The sequence below is a fragment of the Mixophyes fleayi genome, chromosome 3 (genome assembly GCF_038048845.1).
Source record: "Mixophyes fleayi isolate aMixFle1 chromosome 3, aMixFle1.hap1, whole genome shotgun sequence".
NCBI lineage: Eukaryota > Metazoa > Chordata > Amphibia > Anura > Limnodynastidae > Mixophyes > Mixophyes fleayi.
Window position 1 is genome coordinate 222801271 of NC_134404.1, and position 18892 is coordinate 222820162.

The window sequence follows — 18892 nt, forward strand, 5'->3', positions numbered from 1 at the left end:
TGAAAGCAAAGTTGGCAATTTAAACTCCTTTTTAATCGTGCCGCCCTCTGACCATGCTACAACTATCAAAGCTGTGTGTATGCCCCTATGTAAAGGCTGGGCCCCATAGAAAATAATTTTTGGGATGGGGATGCTTTTTCAGTAGAGCATAATGATGTCCTCTTCAAACACATAGTGCCAGGAGGAAAGGGCACTGCAGCTCAATATCACTGCACACTTTTCAATTATAAAGAAAAAAGTGCACTTTGGTATTGAGCTGCAGTGCTCTGTCTTTCTTTGCTTCTAGGATGAGGTGATGCATTTTAAGGAATGGGTACACATACCATACCCATGCACTGCAATAGTTGTGGGCAGAATTTGATAGATATTGACCTGTTTATAAAGCATTAGTCATAAAGCACACTTTATGTAAGCAGGTAATGTTACAATACCTATGTAGTTGTTGGCAATGTTACATATCAAATGATCAATCTTGTACAGCAACCTGCGTAGAAGTGAAGTCTGTAGTTGGTGATGATTGGATTCCCCTTTTTCTGTACAGATGATTAGATCTTGTCATGTAGGGAAAGTAAAATGGATGGTTCTGCTTACAGTAGCCAGAAGAGTTGGGGGCACAATCAGTGGAGTATGTCCTTCTACCCTGTCTTTGAATGGCAGAGAATGCACCTGATGCACAATGATGATTAGGTATTCCATGCCATTAAACTAGTGCTCTACTGCTATGAAGTGATCCACTGTGCACAAAGAAATGCAGGCCGTCTTCACCCCTGGGAGGCTGTAAATGTGGTTTCATGGTGTGTTTACAATTTTCTGGTTCAGATATCACTCGAAATGATGTAGTTACAAGCCAGTGCACATCACCATTAACTTGAACCTCATGAGCAAGTGTATGTCTATATAGCAGGTACTTGGGAGAAGGGGGTTTCTTAGAATAAGCGTATCAAACTAATTAGAAACAATGTAAACACACATCCCCTAGTAATACAAACCATTGAGATGCAGTTTTATATTTATCTTGTTACTTTACATACAGACACGTATAAATCATATCGTTACAAAGCTTGCAACATTCAAAAGGAAAGTCAGCTTGATACATCTAGACAGTAAGTGTTAAGGAACGTAGTGTTCCTGTCCTTGCTCGTATAGGGTGTCCCCTCATCCTTTTCACAAGGTGCCTTACAGATGAATAGAATTTGAGATATCCAAGTTAGAGCCATAAAGAAAACCTAGCATTCCAAGCTATAGTATAACTTCATGTTAAATACTATTTGCTGAAGTCAAAATGCCAAACAATGTCACTGATAGGAGCCATGACATTGTAACAAAAAAACAACTCTTCTACACTCCCACTGTAGGGTTAGGTCTGTTTACAAACACCAAAGACAGAGCCACCAATTGTAAGAAGGCTAACAGCAGCTATAGCCCTTGTAACATTAAATAAAATGTATTTATTTTTTACACCTTGTTCTTATACATTACTGATACCCCTTAGTGTCTATTTTGGGTAGGTGGCTCTGCTTTGTTGTTGTAATTTTTAAACAGAAAGTTCTAGTGCAGGAAAGTGAATTTGGCATACTCCTTGCTGTGTGCTCAAACCCATCAATAAAGGCTGTGGGCACTGTTGGGACAGGTGGAGAAAGAAAACAGCCCATACCCTATCTTCCAAAGGGCATCTAGTATGCTTTTGATAAGGAAAGCTATTTGGGGTGGAACACTTTGCTTTTCTCTCTTACTTGGAAACATAAATTCATCCTTACATTTACACATTCACTAGTGTTTCAGTCTACTAGGCAGTATTTAAATTACATGTAAAAACACAAAATACATGGAGATCTAAAATTACATTTGCATGTGTAGGTCACCAGTAAAATGTTTTACTGAGGAAATTAGCTGCAGTATTAAACCAGCTTCCACTGTTTTCATCCTTTGACACAGGGCGGGTGACTGCTTTTTCTAGACCTTTCTGTGGACTTTCATCTTCTGGAAAGTAGTCTGGCAAGCACAGGTTCTTTTCCACTATTGGATATGCTTCCATGTTTTGCAGTGGAAGATAGACCTATGAATATAGGGTGTTATAAGAACAATTAATGGTACTTTTCATTAGCAACATTTGGGAATAATACAACCAGTCTTTATTTAGCTTCCACACATATGTAGATGACCAGCACCACTAAGAACAGGTACCTTTTACATATACACTAAAGTTCAGAATATGAAGTCTGGAAAAAGCAGAAGTCCCACATTTCTTCTATACAAAATCTTGAAATACTGTCGGCTCTGATGCAGTTAGCGCCGCTTTAAACTGGGAGATATTGACATTATTGTTTGGTTATTTTCTTCTCTTGTATCTGAATTAAAGGGAAATCCTTTTTGGTGTAAGTTTCACCGCAGTTATAAAAGAGAATAGAATAAGTCTAATTTTATCACACTGTACACATTAAAGATAGTTGCTCTCGTCTATGGGACAAGATACAACTCTCAGGGAGCAGGTGCTGTATATCATCAGTCTCACCAGGTAGGGTAAATAGCTAGTTTAATATAAGCACTATACAGTACAAACTTATTCTCCACCTCCTTTTATGATCAAAAACTGAGGCGCGATAAAATTATAAGCTTTTGAATTAGACTCTGCTTCTTACTGTAAAAAGGGTGAGTCTTAATTTGATATACAAGATACTAACTGGTTGCACATTACACATTATGGGACAGATTCAATTCTATTAAAAGAAAAATATAAAATTGCAGCATAGTGTCCCAGAACAACTGCGAGCTATAACGCTGTAATTTTTTTTTTTTTTTTTAAGTGAAAGTGCAGCTCCCGTTTAATGAGCTGTATTTTTTTTTTTATTATTGTGAAAATGCGCAGCTGCAATCTTCGGAGGAACATCATGGCAAATTGAATCTCCGCCTCAGTTTTTTTTCTTCTCTTCTTTGGTTCCAGTCGTACTGAAGTCTACGATATTGCCCACCAATAATGGGCATGGAGATTTTGGTCCCAAGGAAATTGCATAGGAGGTGAAATTTTAAACTGATTTATTAAGTGTTTAATCTATATTGACAATACTTCTGGTTCTAAAACGACCAAGGATACAGGTATTGTGAATATTAGCTCGATTTCAGACACTAGCATATTTACAATTACTAGCAGAGAAATGATCGAATTCTAGGAAATACATTATTCTCAATCAATTTGATAGAATATATTCCTAGCAACAGGCACCAGATGAGGAGATGCCACTCAATCTGCAATTAAATTTCTCATATTGCACCAGTTAATAAATAGTACTTAGCTTTTGAGTTAAAATAAGAAACAATATGTGCTTGTTTGTGGAACTTGCTATACATACCTCGTTGCCAGATTCATGCTTTATCACCTGCTGAGCCTTCATAACTTTTGTTTCAGCAATTGCAGATGTTAAACTCTGTAAAGTAATATAAACTGTATATAATGTAACTATAGTTTTTATAATGTTATTACATAAACATACACCCCATTAAATACAGTATTAACATGTGAAATATACCCGTCACCTACACTACGTAGGTAAAGGCTATTTGGTTGAAACATGTTCCTACCATATGCCTTTTCTTGAAATAAACAAAATATTTGGAAACAGTTATTGATGTAGACCAAAAGGACAGAACAAATTCATTTCATAGTGAGAAAACAGTTGTAAATATTTAACAAAGTAAACAATTACACACTCACAATATCGTGAGTTCAATAAGAGCTATTAACATCTGCAAAGTATTCTCTGGGAACTCCCAACAGCTGACATTGACATCCCAGTGATGCAGACCTTGGTTTCATGCCTGAGTCTACATTTGGTTGTAAAAGATGCAGTTATACATTCACACCAGGCAAGTCACTTGGCATTTTTATGATAGATAGTTAGAGTATAGCCACTTTCATTTGTGGTACGGTGTTAAAACAGAAAGCAGCTTTTGTAATTGGATACATCTACTGTCACTTGAAAATGAAGATAGAGATTAAAAAGCCTGGTCTAGAAAGCAAAATCAGTACTTGTAAAAACAAAATAGTAGTCAAACAAACCTGTACATGCATAGCTGCAAAGATTAATGGGTGCAATGGCAGACATCCAATCTTGACATATCCTCCTTAAAACAAGCGGTATCAATAACAGAAGTGTCTCTGGATAGTCTTAGCCAATTGTCATCTCAAAATTAACTATATGTCTGCTAACATGACACAATAGGCCACGCTAACACATGCCCTTCACAAACCGATGGGAAACCTAGGTAACCGAGCCAGAATATAAGGAATAAATGGGAGTTCCAGAAACAGAAGCAAGGTAGGACATTTCACAAGCCCTTACCAAATGCTTCAATACAATCCTCAATAGAGCAGAGGATACCTCCAATTAAATTAGACCACAGGGCCAAGATACCATGTAATGCACAAAGAAATTATGAAGAAGACCGAGAACCTAAAATCACACAGACAAGTGACATATAGCAGTCCCGCTGGAACAAAGAAGGCCTCTGATGGACACCCTCTGCAGCTACAATATCCCCCATAGATGAGGTTTCCAAAGGTGAAAAATCAGCATTCCTTAAAAAATCCAGAAGTCTTACCCAGTTTGTCAAAGATAAATGCTATCCCCTTGATCATGGTACCATGGGATAACAATCTGAAAGGATGGTCTGATAGAAAAGCTTATGAATGGAAGGAACAATGCAGATGTCCAAAATCATCCAAAGCTTCCCCATGGGTCCCGGACTTAGGAATACATGTCTAGTGTTGCTTGTAATTCGTCAAGATCCTTCACCATTTTCTTTGTTTGCAAGACTCTATGGGGCGTATTCAATTGTTCCTCCGGCCGCCGGAAAAACGAGCGCGTTAAAACTATTACCGTTGATACGGTAATTACTCGCTGAATTTCATTGAAATTCAGTGAGTAAACTACCGTATTAATGGTTTTTACGCACAATATTACCGTATAAACGGTAATAGTTTTAACGCACTAGTTTTTCCTGCAGCCGGAGGAACAATTGAATACGCCCCTATTAATCATAGCCTGAATACATGGTGGGGCTGCCACTAGTCTGCTGCGATTTGACAAGTAGCTGCTGAAATATGGCGTGCTACCTTATTCTGATATTGAGTTCACCTTTCCTTCTAGAAGCTGAAACTTGACCCGCCATTTGAACCCTACTTTCTGATTAAAAGGCAATGGTTAAAATAACAACCACCCCATACACACAGCATACCACCTCTCTTATTTCCCTTTAATACTCCTGTGTTATCATCTTGCATTTTTTAGAATTACCAGTTCTGCATGCAATATATTTTGAATTATTAAGCAATTCAATACTCTTACTTCTGTTGCCAAATCTGGCTTTACTCGGACAGTGCATCTCCTCCTGGCTATCTGAAATGTAAAGCTGATGACACCTTTGACCTTCAATAACACCTCTTCACACAGGGATTTCCTTTCCTGAAATCAAGTTATATTATTATTAAAATATTGTATTTTTACAAAATAATCTAATATCAACAATCACTATTAAATAGTATTTTTTGCTGGAAAAGCCATCAGAAAATGCTCTATTGTTTTACTTAACATTTCGTTGGACTGCTTTCTGTAATTTCAGTGTGCATGCAGTTTCTCAACCTTTATTTCTAATGTCTTGCAAGCACAGTAGGCCAGATTTAGAGGTTTTAATCCATGAACGGCTGAATTAAATATGAAGTACAGCCACAATTTGAAATGAATCTATATGAAAGGTGGATAATATGAAGGTGAATAAGATCTATTAATTAAAAAAAATAAATGGTGTTTATATGTCTAAATACATCCCCCATGCTCTCCCAGCTATGCAGCAGGAGGAAGATCCTTCTCTAAGCAGGCAGAGTTTTTGCACAGTCTTGCAGTGCAAAAATTAACTGTGGATTGACACATAGGGAAGAGTCTTATGACATCACAGTAACCCAAATGCCTACATGAAACACCATTTGTCTAAAGATCTTGGAGAAGCTTCTGCCTGTAGAGATTTGAGGATGTAATTAATGTTTAGCAGAGTTGCAGTAGACTGTCAGCATAAGCCTAAATAATGTATTTTCCAGCGCGCGCGCGTGCGTGTGTGTGGTTGTGGTCTTTCATGTTTAGAAGCAAGGCGGTAATAGTTTACACCTCATTCCTATTTTACTGTTTATATAGAGCTCTTACCAGATCATCTAGTCCATGGATATGAAGCATTATGGTTTTTGCTCTTTTGTTGGAACTTGAAATGAAGAATTGAGGTTTGTTTATAATACTCTTTGTTTCTGATGTATGCAACTGAATTGGCGCACTTAGCAATACGTAAATGGTCTGGGCAAGTAGTTTGATATGGGTTCTGGCATCACATCTGAGGGATAGAAAAAGAAGAGAGGCAGTGTGACTAGGGTTAGTTGTGTTCAGGTCTTCTCTTTATTTTAATAAATAACTTTAAAACTAAAATACAGTTCAATCGAATAGAATGGCATCCTCTAACATTGCCAAATATATATGTACAAAGTGTCTATACCTTTGTTTGACCTTGCAAGGTTTAAAAAGTAGATTTATAAACTACTGATAAATCAGAAGCCTATGGGAAACACAGATATAACGAATGATACTAAGCGTGTTCTGCCAGTGGAACGGTAACTAGATATAAATTATTCATTATCAAACAAGCAAGGTCTTTCTTTACATTAACAAAATTTTAAATCAGGGTCTTTCCCCGAGAAAAGAAGCAAATATAACCAAGTACAAGGACAGAACCTGCCAAGAGAGTTATGCGACTGCTGAGGAAGACCGAATACATTTGTCAAAGGGAAAGACATCAGACGAGGACAAAATATAATGTCAAATAAATAACTGCCAAGTAGGACAGAAGGAAAGAGCCAAATAGGATGGTATACACCATTCAAAACTGGTAAACCCACCAAGACAGGATAGGATACACCATTTTCAACTGGATATAGTTGTCAAGCCATTAACTGCCTAAGTTTACAGGGTAAACATACACTATACGGACAAAAGTATTTGGGCACACCTGATAATTATTGAATTGAGGTATTTCAATCATACCTGTTGCAGAGGTGTATAAAATCAAGCACCTAGCCATACAGTCTCCATTTGCAAATATATGCGATACCAAATGGGTCATTCTGAAGAGCTCAATGACTTCAAGAGTGGTACTGAGATAGGATGCCACCTTTGTAATAAGACGATTTGTGAAATTTCATCACTGCTGGATATTCCACAGTCCACTGTAAGTCACATTATTATAAAGTGGAAGTGTTTAGGAACAGCAGCAACTCAGCCACATAAAATCACAGACTGGGGTCAACGACGACTAAGGTTCATGGTGTGTAAAAGTCTCCAATGCTCTGCTGATTCCATAGCTGAAGAGTTCCGAACTTCCACTGGCATTATTGTAAGCACAAAAACTGTGCGGTGGGAGATAAATGGAATGTGGTTTCATGGCCGAGCAGCTGCATGCAAGCCTCACATCACCAAGACCAATAACAAGCGTTGGATGGAGTGGTGTAAAGCACACTGACACTGGACTGTGGAGCAGTGGAAACGTGGTCTGTGGAGTGACGAATCACACTTCTCTGTTTGGCAGTCAGATGAGAGGTTCTGGGTTTGGCGAATGCCGGGAGAATATTACCTGCCTGACTGCATTATGCCAACTGTGAAGTTTGGTGGAGGAGGGATGATATGGGGCTGTTTTTCAGGGTTTGGACTAGGCCCCTTATTTCCAGTGAAGGGCAATTTTAAGCAAGTAATTTTGGACAATGCCAAGCTTATAACTTTGTGGCAACAGTTTGGGGAAGGCCCTTTTCTTTTTCAATGACTATGCCCCACTGCACAAAGCAAGGACTACAAAGACATGGTTTGAGGAGTTCAGTGTGGAAGAACTTGACTGGCCCACATAGAGCTCTGACCTCAACCCCATTGAACACCTTTGGGATGAACTGGAATTGAAATTACGAGCCAGGCCTTCTCGTCCAACATCAGTGCCTGACCTTATGAATGGGCACAAATTCCCACAGAAACACTACAATATCTTGTGGAAAGCCTTCCAGGAAGAGTGGAAACTGTTATCGCTGCATAAGGGGAACCAAAGCCATATTAAAGTATATGTATTTGAATACAATGTCATTACAGTCCCTGTTAGTGTAAATACTTTTGTCCATATAGTGTATGTTTAACTGCCAAGTTGAACAGGATACAAAATATCAGCTCGCTTACAGATGCACTGGAAAAATTAGTAAAAATGTGAAATTCTTTCACCAATACAATCTATTGTACAGGCAACATGTAGTAACACATGAGAAATAAGTTGAGCCACGTTTGAAAAGATAACCATTCATTCTAACAGTAATGCATTTTTCAGGCGTTAGCTGCTGAAAAGCGTATCAATAGTGGAAGGGTGTGAATGAGCATCCAAGGAGTAAACTTTCAAATAGGGCAGAATATATCCTTCCCCGCTAGGTTAATGATGTTTCAATAGCGCATCAAAAATAGGACGAATAGTTTCTAAAATTGCATTTAATATTTTAGAGAGACCTATTATTATTGCAGATTTGTAAGGCGCCACAGTGCTCCGCAGCACCGTACAGTAGGGAAGACAAGGACATACGTAAAACAAGAACAGACAAAATAATTGGAGACATGAAAACAAAGGGTATGGAGGACCCTGCTCATTAAAGAGCTTACATTCTAAAGGGAAGAGGGCACAGCTGAAACAGCTCAGTATGGCTCAAAGTGGAGACTGGGATAGTTGTGAGGGTGCATTAGTGTGAATAGTGTTATCGAGGATAAGGTCACCTTGGGAGAAAAAAAAAAAAAAAAAAAAAGAGATGGGTTTTCAAAGAGCATCTAAAGATTTGAGGGCTATGGGAAAGTCTGATTGAGCGTGGTAGGGAATTCCATAGGTGGGAAACAGCACAGGAGAAGTCTTGCAGACGGGAGTGAGAGGTGGTTATCAGAGACTAGACAAGCCACAGGTCAGAGGTAGATCTAAGAGGGCAGGATGGAGAGTATTTTGATATGAGATGTATGCAGGGTTGTTGTTGTTGAGGGCTTTGTAGGTAATGTGAATTTTATTCTGGAGGACACAGGAAGCCAGTGTAGGGATTTGCAAAGAGGTGCAGCAGATGTGCAGAGGTGAGAGGAAGATCAGTCTTGCAGCAGCATTTAGAATGGATTGAAGTGTGGATATATGGGTGTCAGGAATGCCAGATAGCAGGAGGTTGCAATAGTCAAGACAGGAGATGTGAGAATGGATAAGAGTTTTGGTAGCATGTTAAGTAAGAAAAGGGCGTATTCTGGCAATGTTTTAAGTTGGAGTCCACAGGACTGGCATAGAGTCTGGATGTGAGGAATAAAGCAGAGGGTGGAATCAAGTGTGACACCAAGGCAGTGGGCTTGGGAAACTGAGGTAATTTTAGTGTTATTGACAGTGAGGGAGATTTAAGGCAGGTGGTGACTCTGTTGGGAGGGAAGATAATAAGTTCTGTTTTGGACATGTTGAGCTTTAGGTAGAGTTGGGACATCCATGTGGAGATAGCAGAAAGACAGTTGGTTACACAAGATCGTATAGAAGGAGAGAGGTCAGGGGAAGAGAGATAGATTTGGATGTCATCAGCGTAGAGGTGGTATTGGAGGCCGAATAGCCGAATTAGTGCCCCAAGAGAAGAGATGTACAAAGAAAAAAGTAAAGGACCAAGAACAGAGCCTTGTGGGACACCAACAGATAGTGGGAGTGAAGGGGAGGATGTGCCAGAGATAGAAACACTAAAGGAGTGGTTCGATATGTAGGAAGTGAACCAGGAAAGGACTATGTCACGAAGCCCAACGGAGTGAAGGGTGTGTAGGAGAAGAGGGTGATCAACAGTATCAAAAACAGCAGAGAGGTCTAGGAGAATGAGTATGGAGAAATTACCATTAGATTTTGCAGAAAGTAGATCATTGGTCACTTTTGTGACAGCAGTTTCACTGGAATAATGGGGGTGGAAGCCTGATTGCAGAGAGTCGAGAATGGAATGAGAGGAGAGAGAAAGTGAAACAGGCGTTTGTACACTAATCGCTCAAGTAGTTTAGAGACAAAGGGGAGGAGAGAAATGCTGGATTGAGAGATGGTTTCCTTAGAATATGTGAGATGAGTGTATGTTTAAATGAGGATGTAAATGTGGCAGTGGAGAGAGACAGGTTGAAGAGTTGAGTTAGAGGTGGGCATACAGTGGAAGAGAGGAAGAAGAGTAGTATGGGAGGGAATAGGGTCGAGTGGACAGGTTGTAGGAAGATATAAGATGAGTGCAGAGACTTCGTCTTCAGTTACTGGAGAGAATGAATTAAAGATGGATCATCATCATCAGCTATTTATATAGCACCACTAATTCCGCATCGCTGTACAGAGAACTCGCTCACATCAGTCCCTGCCCCATTGGAGCTTACAGTCTAAATTCCCTAGCATATACACACATACACAGACAGACTATGGTCAATTTGATAGCAGCCAATTAACCTACCAGTATGTTTTTTGGAGTGTGGGAGGAAACCCATGCAAACCCAGGGAGAACATACAAACTCCACACAGATAAGGCCATGGTCAGGAATCAAACTCATGACCCCAGTGCTGTGAGGCAGAAGTGCTAACCACTACGCCACTGTGCTGCCCCGATTGGGAAGTGTAGCTAAAGGTGGGTAGAGCGAGTGGAATTTGACATGGGGAAATATCTTGTTGAATGGTGTCAAATTTGTTTTTAAAATAGGGGGCAAAATCATGGCCATTAAGGGAGGTATCAGGAGGTGGTGCAGGTACGCAGAGAAGTGAGTTGAATGTGGCAAAGAGGCGACGTGGGTTAGAAAGCTGGGTGGATATTAGAGATTTGAAGAATGTTTTTTGGCAATTAAAAGGGCAGTGCTGCAAGATGAAAGGTATACTATATACTAGTATACTATACTATATGTAGTAGCTGGAGCTGCATTGTCTAGGGCTGAAGTGAGTGTTTTGTTATAGAAAGAGGCAGCCTGATTAGGACAGGACAATGCAGTCATTGGAGAAAATAGTTGTTTTAGTGAAAATGAGAAGTGAATTGGGTTAAGAGTACTTAGGTTTATTACTTATGCATTAATGTGCGATGCAGTGGAACACATTGTATATGGCGAGATTGCCCTGGAGAACGCATTTTTAGCCATTTTCTCTGTGCGCATCTGTGAATAATCCTTCAAGGGGAAAATTTCCCATTGAGAGAACATACATCAATTAAAGGGTTAGTCACTGATTAGAACTGAAATAGTAAACAGCTATGTACGGCAAAAACATCTATCACAAAAGGTTTATCATTGTCCCGTCAGTCATTTCAGCAAGGAACAAACCACCAGAGCCCTCAAGCTTTTGGTCCTTGCAGAAAATAGTATCTGCCAAAAAATTGCTGACTAACTGGTAAAGGTGCCAAGACAACCTTAGGCCAATTATCAGTGGGTAGTATGTTCTAGCAGTTGTCAAATCCCTACAGCTCCTACAAAATTGGGCATAAGGATTCTAGATACAGGTGGACTAAATAAAAGTCTGACTATCCAGTACAGCTGGTTAGTAAAAGGGACAATACATACAGGAGGAGAAACATAAGACTGTACTACTCCACTACAACTGGCATACAGTGCATAATCAGTAAAGCAAAGAAGACCTGTTTCACCTGACTATATGGGTACACACATTGTGGCAATGGCTAGGAACCAGATGACCAAAGTAGCCAGATCTCTGCCAGGAAGTGAATTTTTCATAGATTCTTCCCCCAGAAGCAGAATGCATGTTACAGAAAATGCAAGATGTCATATTGTCAAGATCTGCAAGAGTTTACGTAGGTAAAGAGGAGATTATTTTAAGGTTCTTTTTTTTTGTTTGTTTTACTATTTATTTGTATTAAATTCCAGATTTAATTTTTTTTTATATTTCCTAAACCTTTGGTAGGCAGTGAAGGGAGAGCGCTTGAGAGACGTACCATACATACTAAACAATAGTCGATTTGGAGCTCTCTGGAACTAAGAGCAGCTTGCATTAAAATGGCTTTTAAATCCAAACAATACTGGATCTAATCGTTTCAAAAGAGGAGAGCAAATGTGGACCTTTCCTACACGGCCATTGGGCCCCTAGCACACATGAACTGCAGGTGGCGTCATCATGAAGTTACCCAGCATTTCCGCTCCACTGAACTGTGCACTTTCAGTGAGCACACGGAGTTTGCTTTAACTCAGTGAGATGCTGAATCACTTGGTTCCTGCCCTGTCATAAAGGATTCAGAGCTGTCAGATTAGGTCCAATCATGGCAACGTACAGGAGAACCTATAGCTGCTGTTAAACAGCAATTTAAAAGACAATCAACCTGCAATAAATCACCTGCGGCGGTCAGCAAGTGGTTAAGAAATAACCCATTTATGATCAGAGATGGTTTGCTTCTTTTTCCATTACAGTCATAATTGGATTATTGAAATAAGCATTTTGCAAGGAACGGTCGTTCTTACACGACGGAAGAGAAATTCATTGTTGTTTTTTTTTTTTTTTTTTAATCAGAAGTACTCAATACCCCTCCCCCCACGTTCAGCAGGAGATAATGGTCTCCTAATACAGAGGTTTATAATACATTAATGGCATAAGGGGTTATAAAAATCAACTTAAATTACCTTTTTCTTATGTTCTCTAAACTCACCATCATACCAAGTTCACGTTTCATTATTTCACGGTGATTAGGATTTTCACATAAATAACGAATGGTCTGTTTCAGGGGGAAAAACAAAAAACACACAACAGAAAGTAAAATTAAATCTTTTTTACTTTTTAGGTCCAGTAACACACAAGCACAACATGTATAATACACACATCTTTAGGCAGGTGTATTGTACAGGGGAATCTGCTCAGATGACAAACAAGCAATATTTAACAAGAAAAAACACTCAGGTGTTGATTTTATATTTATGTAAAGTGACCTGGATTATTTATTATTTCTTTATTCACCCATTCACCAAAGGCAGGATCAACACTGTCATTTTGAGTATGTGGCCAAAAGGAAGGGTTGGCAGAGGGGGAGAGGGAGGGGGGAGAGGGAACCGAAGCCTCATTGCTTGCCACCCAAGAAGTGCTAACCGATCTGATAGAATGGGCCATGTGACCATATGGAATGGGAGAGTCACTCGAAATATAAGCCTGACCGTTTCTGTAATCCATCTGTTTCGTCACGCTTCCGAACATCATAAAGCACCAGAGGTGAATCCGTCTTATGCACAGAAGCTGTACATTCTACATAAACCCGCAAAGCCCTTAACATCTAAAAGAGGGCTAGAACTCTGCAGGCCCGAAGATCTGCCACAAGTGAAGGCAGGAATAACAATATCCTGGTTAGTGTGAAATTTAGTCACTACTTTAGGCTGCAATAACGGCAAGATACGTAAAACTGCCCTATTTTCATGAAAATCCAGGCAGGGAGAGCGACAAGAAAGAGCCGCCAATTCAGAGACTTATTCAAGCCATCTTGCAGGAAAGCCAACAACTTTTCCAGATGAAAAGAACCCGTTGACAATTTATGGATCTCACACCAAACAATGTAAAACTTCCAGACACAATGATAATTCCTAGAAGACGATGTCTTCCTCGCCTGAAGCATAGTCTGAATAACTTTATCCGATAAACCCTTCTTTTTAAGGATCAGTGTTTCAACATCCACGCCGTTAAAGCTAATTGATCAAGATTCTGGTGAAAGAATGGACCTTGACTTAAAAGAACCGACTGCTTGGCAGCCGCCAAGGAGGATACACGGACATTGTGAGAAAGTCTGCGGATTGGCCAAAACCTAGCCTGCGAGTTTCTGGTATCTCCCTGGTAGTTTATATAGGCCACAGCCGTGGTGTTGTCTGACTAGATCCATACTGATGTGTGCCGGAGTCAACACTGTGCCTGGAATAACACTGCGCTTAGTTCGAGTACATTGATGGGTAAACACGCTTCCACTGGGGTCCAGGTCCCCTGTAATCTCAGATTTAGAAGAACCGCTCCCCAACCCGAGAGACTGGCGTCCGTTTTCACCACAGTCCAATGAGGAACCGAAAACGGACACCCCTTATTGAGATTGTTGGTGTTCAAACACCATAGCAGGAATAGCCGAGCAGTAGCTGACAAATGGAACAACTGGATTGCTAACCGGGTGTCTGACCTTTCCAATGAGACAAAACTGTCATTTGAAGAGGTCGAGAGTGAAATTGCCCCACTGCACCGCCTCGTAACAGGACACCATGCGGCCATTAGTTTCATACTCTGAAGTACTGACAACTTCTTGAGAGCCAGCAGTTTATTCACTTGGGTCTGCAATGTTAGAATCTTCCCCAGAGGTCAAAATACCATCTGATTGGTGTCGAACAGAAGCCCTAGAAACACCATGTGTTGAGCAGGTGTCAGACTGGATTTTTTGATATTTAGAATTCAGCCATAGTCCTGCAACGTTTTCGCTGTCAAGTGCAGGTGGTTTCGAAGGAGATCCTCCATGCCTGCCTTTATCAGCAGATCGTATAGATAGTTAATCAGCTTTACCCTTCGTAGGTGAAGAATCACCGCCATTACTGCTTTTATTTTGGTAAAGACTCTCAATGCTGTGGCTAATCCGCAAACCTGAGGAATTTTGGTGGCCTGACCAAATCAGGACATGAAAGTACACGTCCTTGATGTCTAAGGATGCCAAAAACTTCTCCTTCTCCATAGAGTTTATGGCTCAATGGATGGACTCCATCCGAAAACTTGGCACCTTCAAGTGGACGTTGAGATATCTGAAATGGCCCTCGATAGTTCCCTAGCCCATACCGGTTCCGCCACCTCAGCTGCTCCTCCAGACGAGCGCTGACACAGGTCCTCAGTATCACAGTCACTGCACAAGCTATTTATTTATTACATAGGAAGAAGAGACAGCATAACATTCAATCACAACATTCAGTTAGTTACCTTGGTAAAGGGGGATTTATCTAACTGCTGAAAATTCACTCTCTCTCATTTTTTCTCTCTCTCTCTCTGTCCTCAGGGAGCTGTATGTGACAGGAGGCTGCAATGGCGCCAGACGAAACAGAATGCCCGGGAACGTATTGGGGCGTCACCAACTGTTAGTTACTTCCCTGTAAAATGGCAGTTTTTAATGTCAAAAATGGCCACTTTTGAATCGTTTATGCCTGCCCACAGAGTGTTAGAACTGGGTGAGGACTGCGCTCTCCATCACAGCCCAACACTGGTAACATGCCCCTGGTACACGATCTCCACCACTGGGCGTCCAGACAATTTTTCTTGATTCGCAGCCAAATTGCTGAGCAGGTGACAAACCGGGCTGACATCCCCTCTGCCTGAGAGACAGCTGCTGCAGCCGTGGTCCCCAGGGCGGCCTGCAACGCTGCCCTGAACAGCTGGTGGGTCTCCAGACACATTTTTAGTGCTGACTGACCCTTTTCCGGGGAACTTGCACTTGTCGGGGGGGGGGGGGGGGGGGGGGGGCGGCACTTAAATGTATTAAGCGCTCTCACTCACTGCTAATCACAGCATTCACCATTGAACTAAGCTGTTCTCATACAACAACAAAATAACCTATTCTAATCAAAATAGAAAATAAAAAAGGCTCAACTAAAAACGTGCCCTACCCTGTAAGCAACATAAAAAAAACTGAAGATAGTGGCTGAAGGGGGCATAGAGGGGAGGGGAGCTGGCTAGTCAGATCTTTAGTGCCTTACTAAACACAGCGCCCTCTATATCTTAAGGTGAGCAGTTTCCCCTAACTGGTAGTGCAAGTGAAATAGCCATCCTAATCCCACGATATTTCAGCATCTTATGGTATGCACAGCGATTTCTCTGCACTTCCTCACCTGAAGGGCGCACTCTACCACAGATGTGTCCTGATGGCTGAGAAAGAGGATCAGACCTGCAAGGCAGCTCTTTTCTCTCACAATACTTGTTCTGTTCTGTGGATTGGAAGCCAGGATCCTCAGGTGGGCGACAACAGACAGGGCATCCATTTTCAATTGTGTTTAGCTAGAACAACAAAGTGCAGAGGAAGAGATACAGAGAGTTACTTAAAAGTTCATATATGTGTGTATAATTATAAACATCATTATTTCTTATGGTCATTTAGCTATAACATGCCACTTATCTGATGCCGTTTAAGAAGTTTTTCCTATATTTGGTCCCTGAAGTGAGGGTTAATTTTTTTGGACTTCTATATTGGAAGCGATAAATGATTTAAATTTCAGAAACAATAACACCTATCATTTATTCACCAGAACAGTGGTTCCCAACCTTCCTGGTGTTGCGACACCTCCCAGCACAGTTGCTACATGATTCACCAGTGATAAAATATTGTACTACACACCCTGTATTTCACACATGTGTATGGGATGGGGTATAATTATTACCTTTACTTTTAATTTTAATGCCCTCTGTGGCAGCAAACACTAATGGGTTAATTCTTGGGTCACTAGAAGGCCAGACAGGAAAGAAAAGTCTCAAGGTAAGTACCTTATAGGTCAGCTCCTCCCTTCCCCGACGCAGGTTGTAGTTTTCTGCAAAATGTTGCTTCTGCCGAGGCGTCAGGAATATAATGTTTAGAAAAGGTATATAAAGAGTTCCAACTCACTGCCTTGCATCATCATCAGCTATTTATATAGTGCCATTTGCATAGTGGCTTATGCTTTTTCTGACCATGATGCAGCGATGGCTGTGGTCGATTGGGCTTTGAGAATGCTTGGAGTTTCTTTCCTATCTGCTCTGTATGACCCAATAATGCTATCTCCAAGTCACCTTTACAAGGTATATTTAGTTGGAGCTTGTCCTTTCTAATCCCTCTTATAAAAATGGTTTCTTTTTTTTTTTTTTAAATCATTTTATATTGTTTTAGTTCTGTCTTGATGTACAGTAAGTGTATTTACACTTGGAACAAAAGAAGGAAAGATATGAAGTTTAGATACAACTGTACGTGTTTTTTTTTTTTTTTTTTTTTTAAGAAAAACATAAATCACTATACTGTGACAGGCAAGAAGAATAATCTTAATATACATATTTCCTCAGTTATTAATGATTTATAATTTTGCAGAGTTGACTACTATGACAACTAGTATCACATGGCACATGATGTAGTAAGCTCTGTCTGCACTGTAATATCATTCCTCCTTTTCTACACCTTCTGCCTTCACATGACATGCTGTACTGTTGTCTGAGAGGCATGTTTGGCGGATGGCTTATCAAACATTTGCAAATGTGTGGATCTGAAATGTCTGCATTTTACGTACAAGTAGAATAGCAGTTCCCCGTGTGCTGGGGGACTTTTCTCTGTATATAGTGTATAGTAATGAAGTTGCCATTTACATTTAAAAAAAGAAAATAAAATATCCTATGTGGGATTGCTGCTTTAAGCAAGAATTGGGGCATGATCCTATTGTCCTCCCTAACCTTGAAAACGGACTTATAGGGGGGTATTCAATTGTTCCTCCGGGCGCCGCCGGAACGAGCGCGTTAAAACTATTACCGTTTATACGGTAATATTGCGCGTAATTACCGTTCATACGGTAATTTACTTGCTCAATTTCAGCTCGCTGCTCAGGGGGCTGCGAGCTGAAATTGAGCGAGTAATTACCGTATAAACGTTAATAGTTTTAACGCACTTGTTCCGGCGGCGCCCGGAGGAACAATTGAATACCCCCCTAAGGGGGGTATTCAATTGGCCTGGTTACTGTAAAAAGTAACGCGGCCTGCGCATTTTTTCCGATATCACGGTAATAGTGCACATTATTACCGGTAATTTCAACGACAGCCTTTTGCTCACAGCTCCCTGAGCAGAAATCAGTGTTAAAATTACAGTGTTAACGGTAATAAGTTTACCACTGCGTTATTCTGAGGGGAATTGAATTCCTCCCATAGAGTTCCTGACACCACAATACATGTAGCTCTCCAATCTTCTAGCAATTGTAATTCCCACCAGGAAGAGTACCAACACAGTTGTCCATCTTAAAAAATTTCATGAACAGAAATACACAAGTGGATACCTGAAGAACTAGATATAAGACCCAAGGCACTAGAAAATGGTTTTGGGTCATTCCACCCAGGACATAACACCCACCGACTCCGATGTTTATGAAACTTGGTACACCGGATACTACCACATATCTACTAACCCATGTACAATGTATCTTCCCTAGGCCTCAGTTTATGAGATATATGGGGTCCAGAAACTCAGGAGCCCTCCAGCCATTGCTAGAAAGTAGGTACAAAAACATTACCATAATCATGGGTAAGCAGAATAATGTAGAATTCAGGAGCCAGTCATACAAGTCTAGGAGCTAGAAACATATTTTAAAAGAAAAGGTGAACAGCCACCAACTTCATATTAAACTACTCATAAACGTTAGGTGAATTAGCTGCCACTCTCCCGAGATTTGTCCAACACTGCTATATATTTCTTTTACCCTGAACGGTTCAGATTATAATTGTACCACTGACAACTGCACGCCGTCCACACAGCGAGCCATCACTATAGACAAGATAGGAACACACGTGTTCACAACATCTGTATCTCACCGAGCACACGGATAGTGACCGCAGACTAAGATGACAACACACACGGCGGAGCGCTCCTCGCTGTCAGGTGTCGGGGTGTCGGGATCTCTGTTACTACTGACACTACAGTCGTTACCTGCTGCAGTACTCTGTGCTGCTGGCAGCTAATTGGCTGCCAGAACTATCACATGTCCTCCCAAAGCTGAGCTATCCAATCACCATGCAGCGTGTGATCTCGCGGCGCTGAGTTTGAATGAGTCTCGTACGTTCTCCCTGTGTTGCTTCCTACTAGTAGTGACCCAGGACACCGGGGACGGGGAGC

General features: G+C 40.7%; 1 protein-coding gene across 5 annotated transcripts; it reads right to left on the reverse strand.

The window, feature by feature from the left end:
* Window positions 1-991: 991 nt before the first annotated feature.
* On the reverse strand, window positions 992-18730 carry LOC142144391 (armadillo repeat-containing protein 1-like). 5 transcript variants are annotated; one of them, XM_075203173.1, is made up of 7 exons: window positions 18592-18730; window positions 15888-16053; window positions 12684-12775; window positions 6192-6372; window positions 5343-5459; window positions 3348-3422; window positions 992-2056 (listed from the first exon to the last, which is right to left on the reverse strand). In XM_075203173.1, exons 2-7 carry the CDS (start codon window positions 16035-16037, stop codon window positions 1859-1861), a joined length of 813 nt encoding a protein of 270 aa, XP_075059274.1. In that variant the 5' UTR covers window positions 16038-16053; window positions 18592-18730; the 3' UTR covers window positions 992-1858. The 5 variants fall into 5 exon arrangements, with proteins under 5 accessions (XP_075059274.1, XP_075059277.1, XP_075059275.1 ...); XM_075203176.1 differs by lacking the exon at window positions 18592-18730 and adding an exon at window positions 18480-18577; XM_075203174.1 differs by lacking the exon at window positions 18592-18730 and adding an exon at window positions 18395-18481.
* Between the last annotated feature and the right edge of the window lie 162 nt (window positions 18731-18892).

What these genes read in the sequence shown, in the direction of transcription:
- LOC142144391 (XM_075203173.1), bottom strand. Translation starts at nt 16,037, where the DNA reads ATGGATGCCCTGTCTGTTGTCGCCCACCTGAGGATCCTGGCTTCCAAT. An exon ending in TTAGAGAACATAAGAAAAAG is followed by an intron (nt 6,373 to 12,683) that starts GTAATTTAAGTT and finishes TCTATCCCTCAG; the next exon opens with ATGTGATGCCAGAACCCATA. An exon ending in TCCATGGACTAGATGATCTG is followed by an intron (nt 5,460 to 6,191) that starts GTAAGAGCTCTA and finishes ACTTGATTTCAG; the next exon opens with GAAAGGAAATCCCTGTGTGA.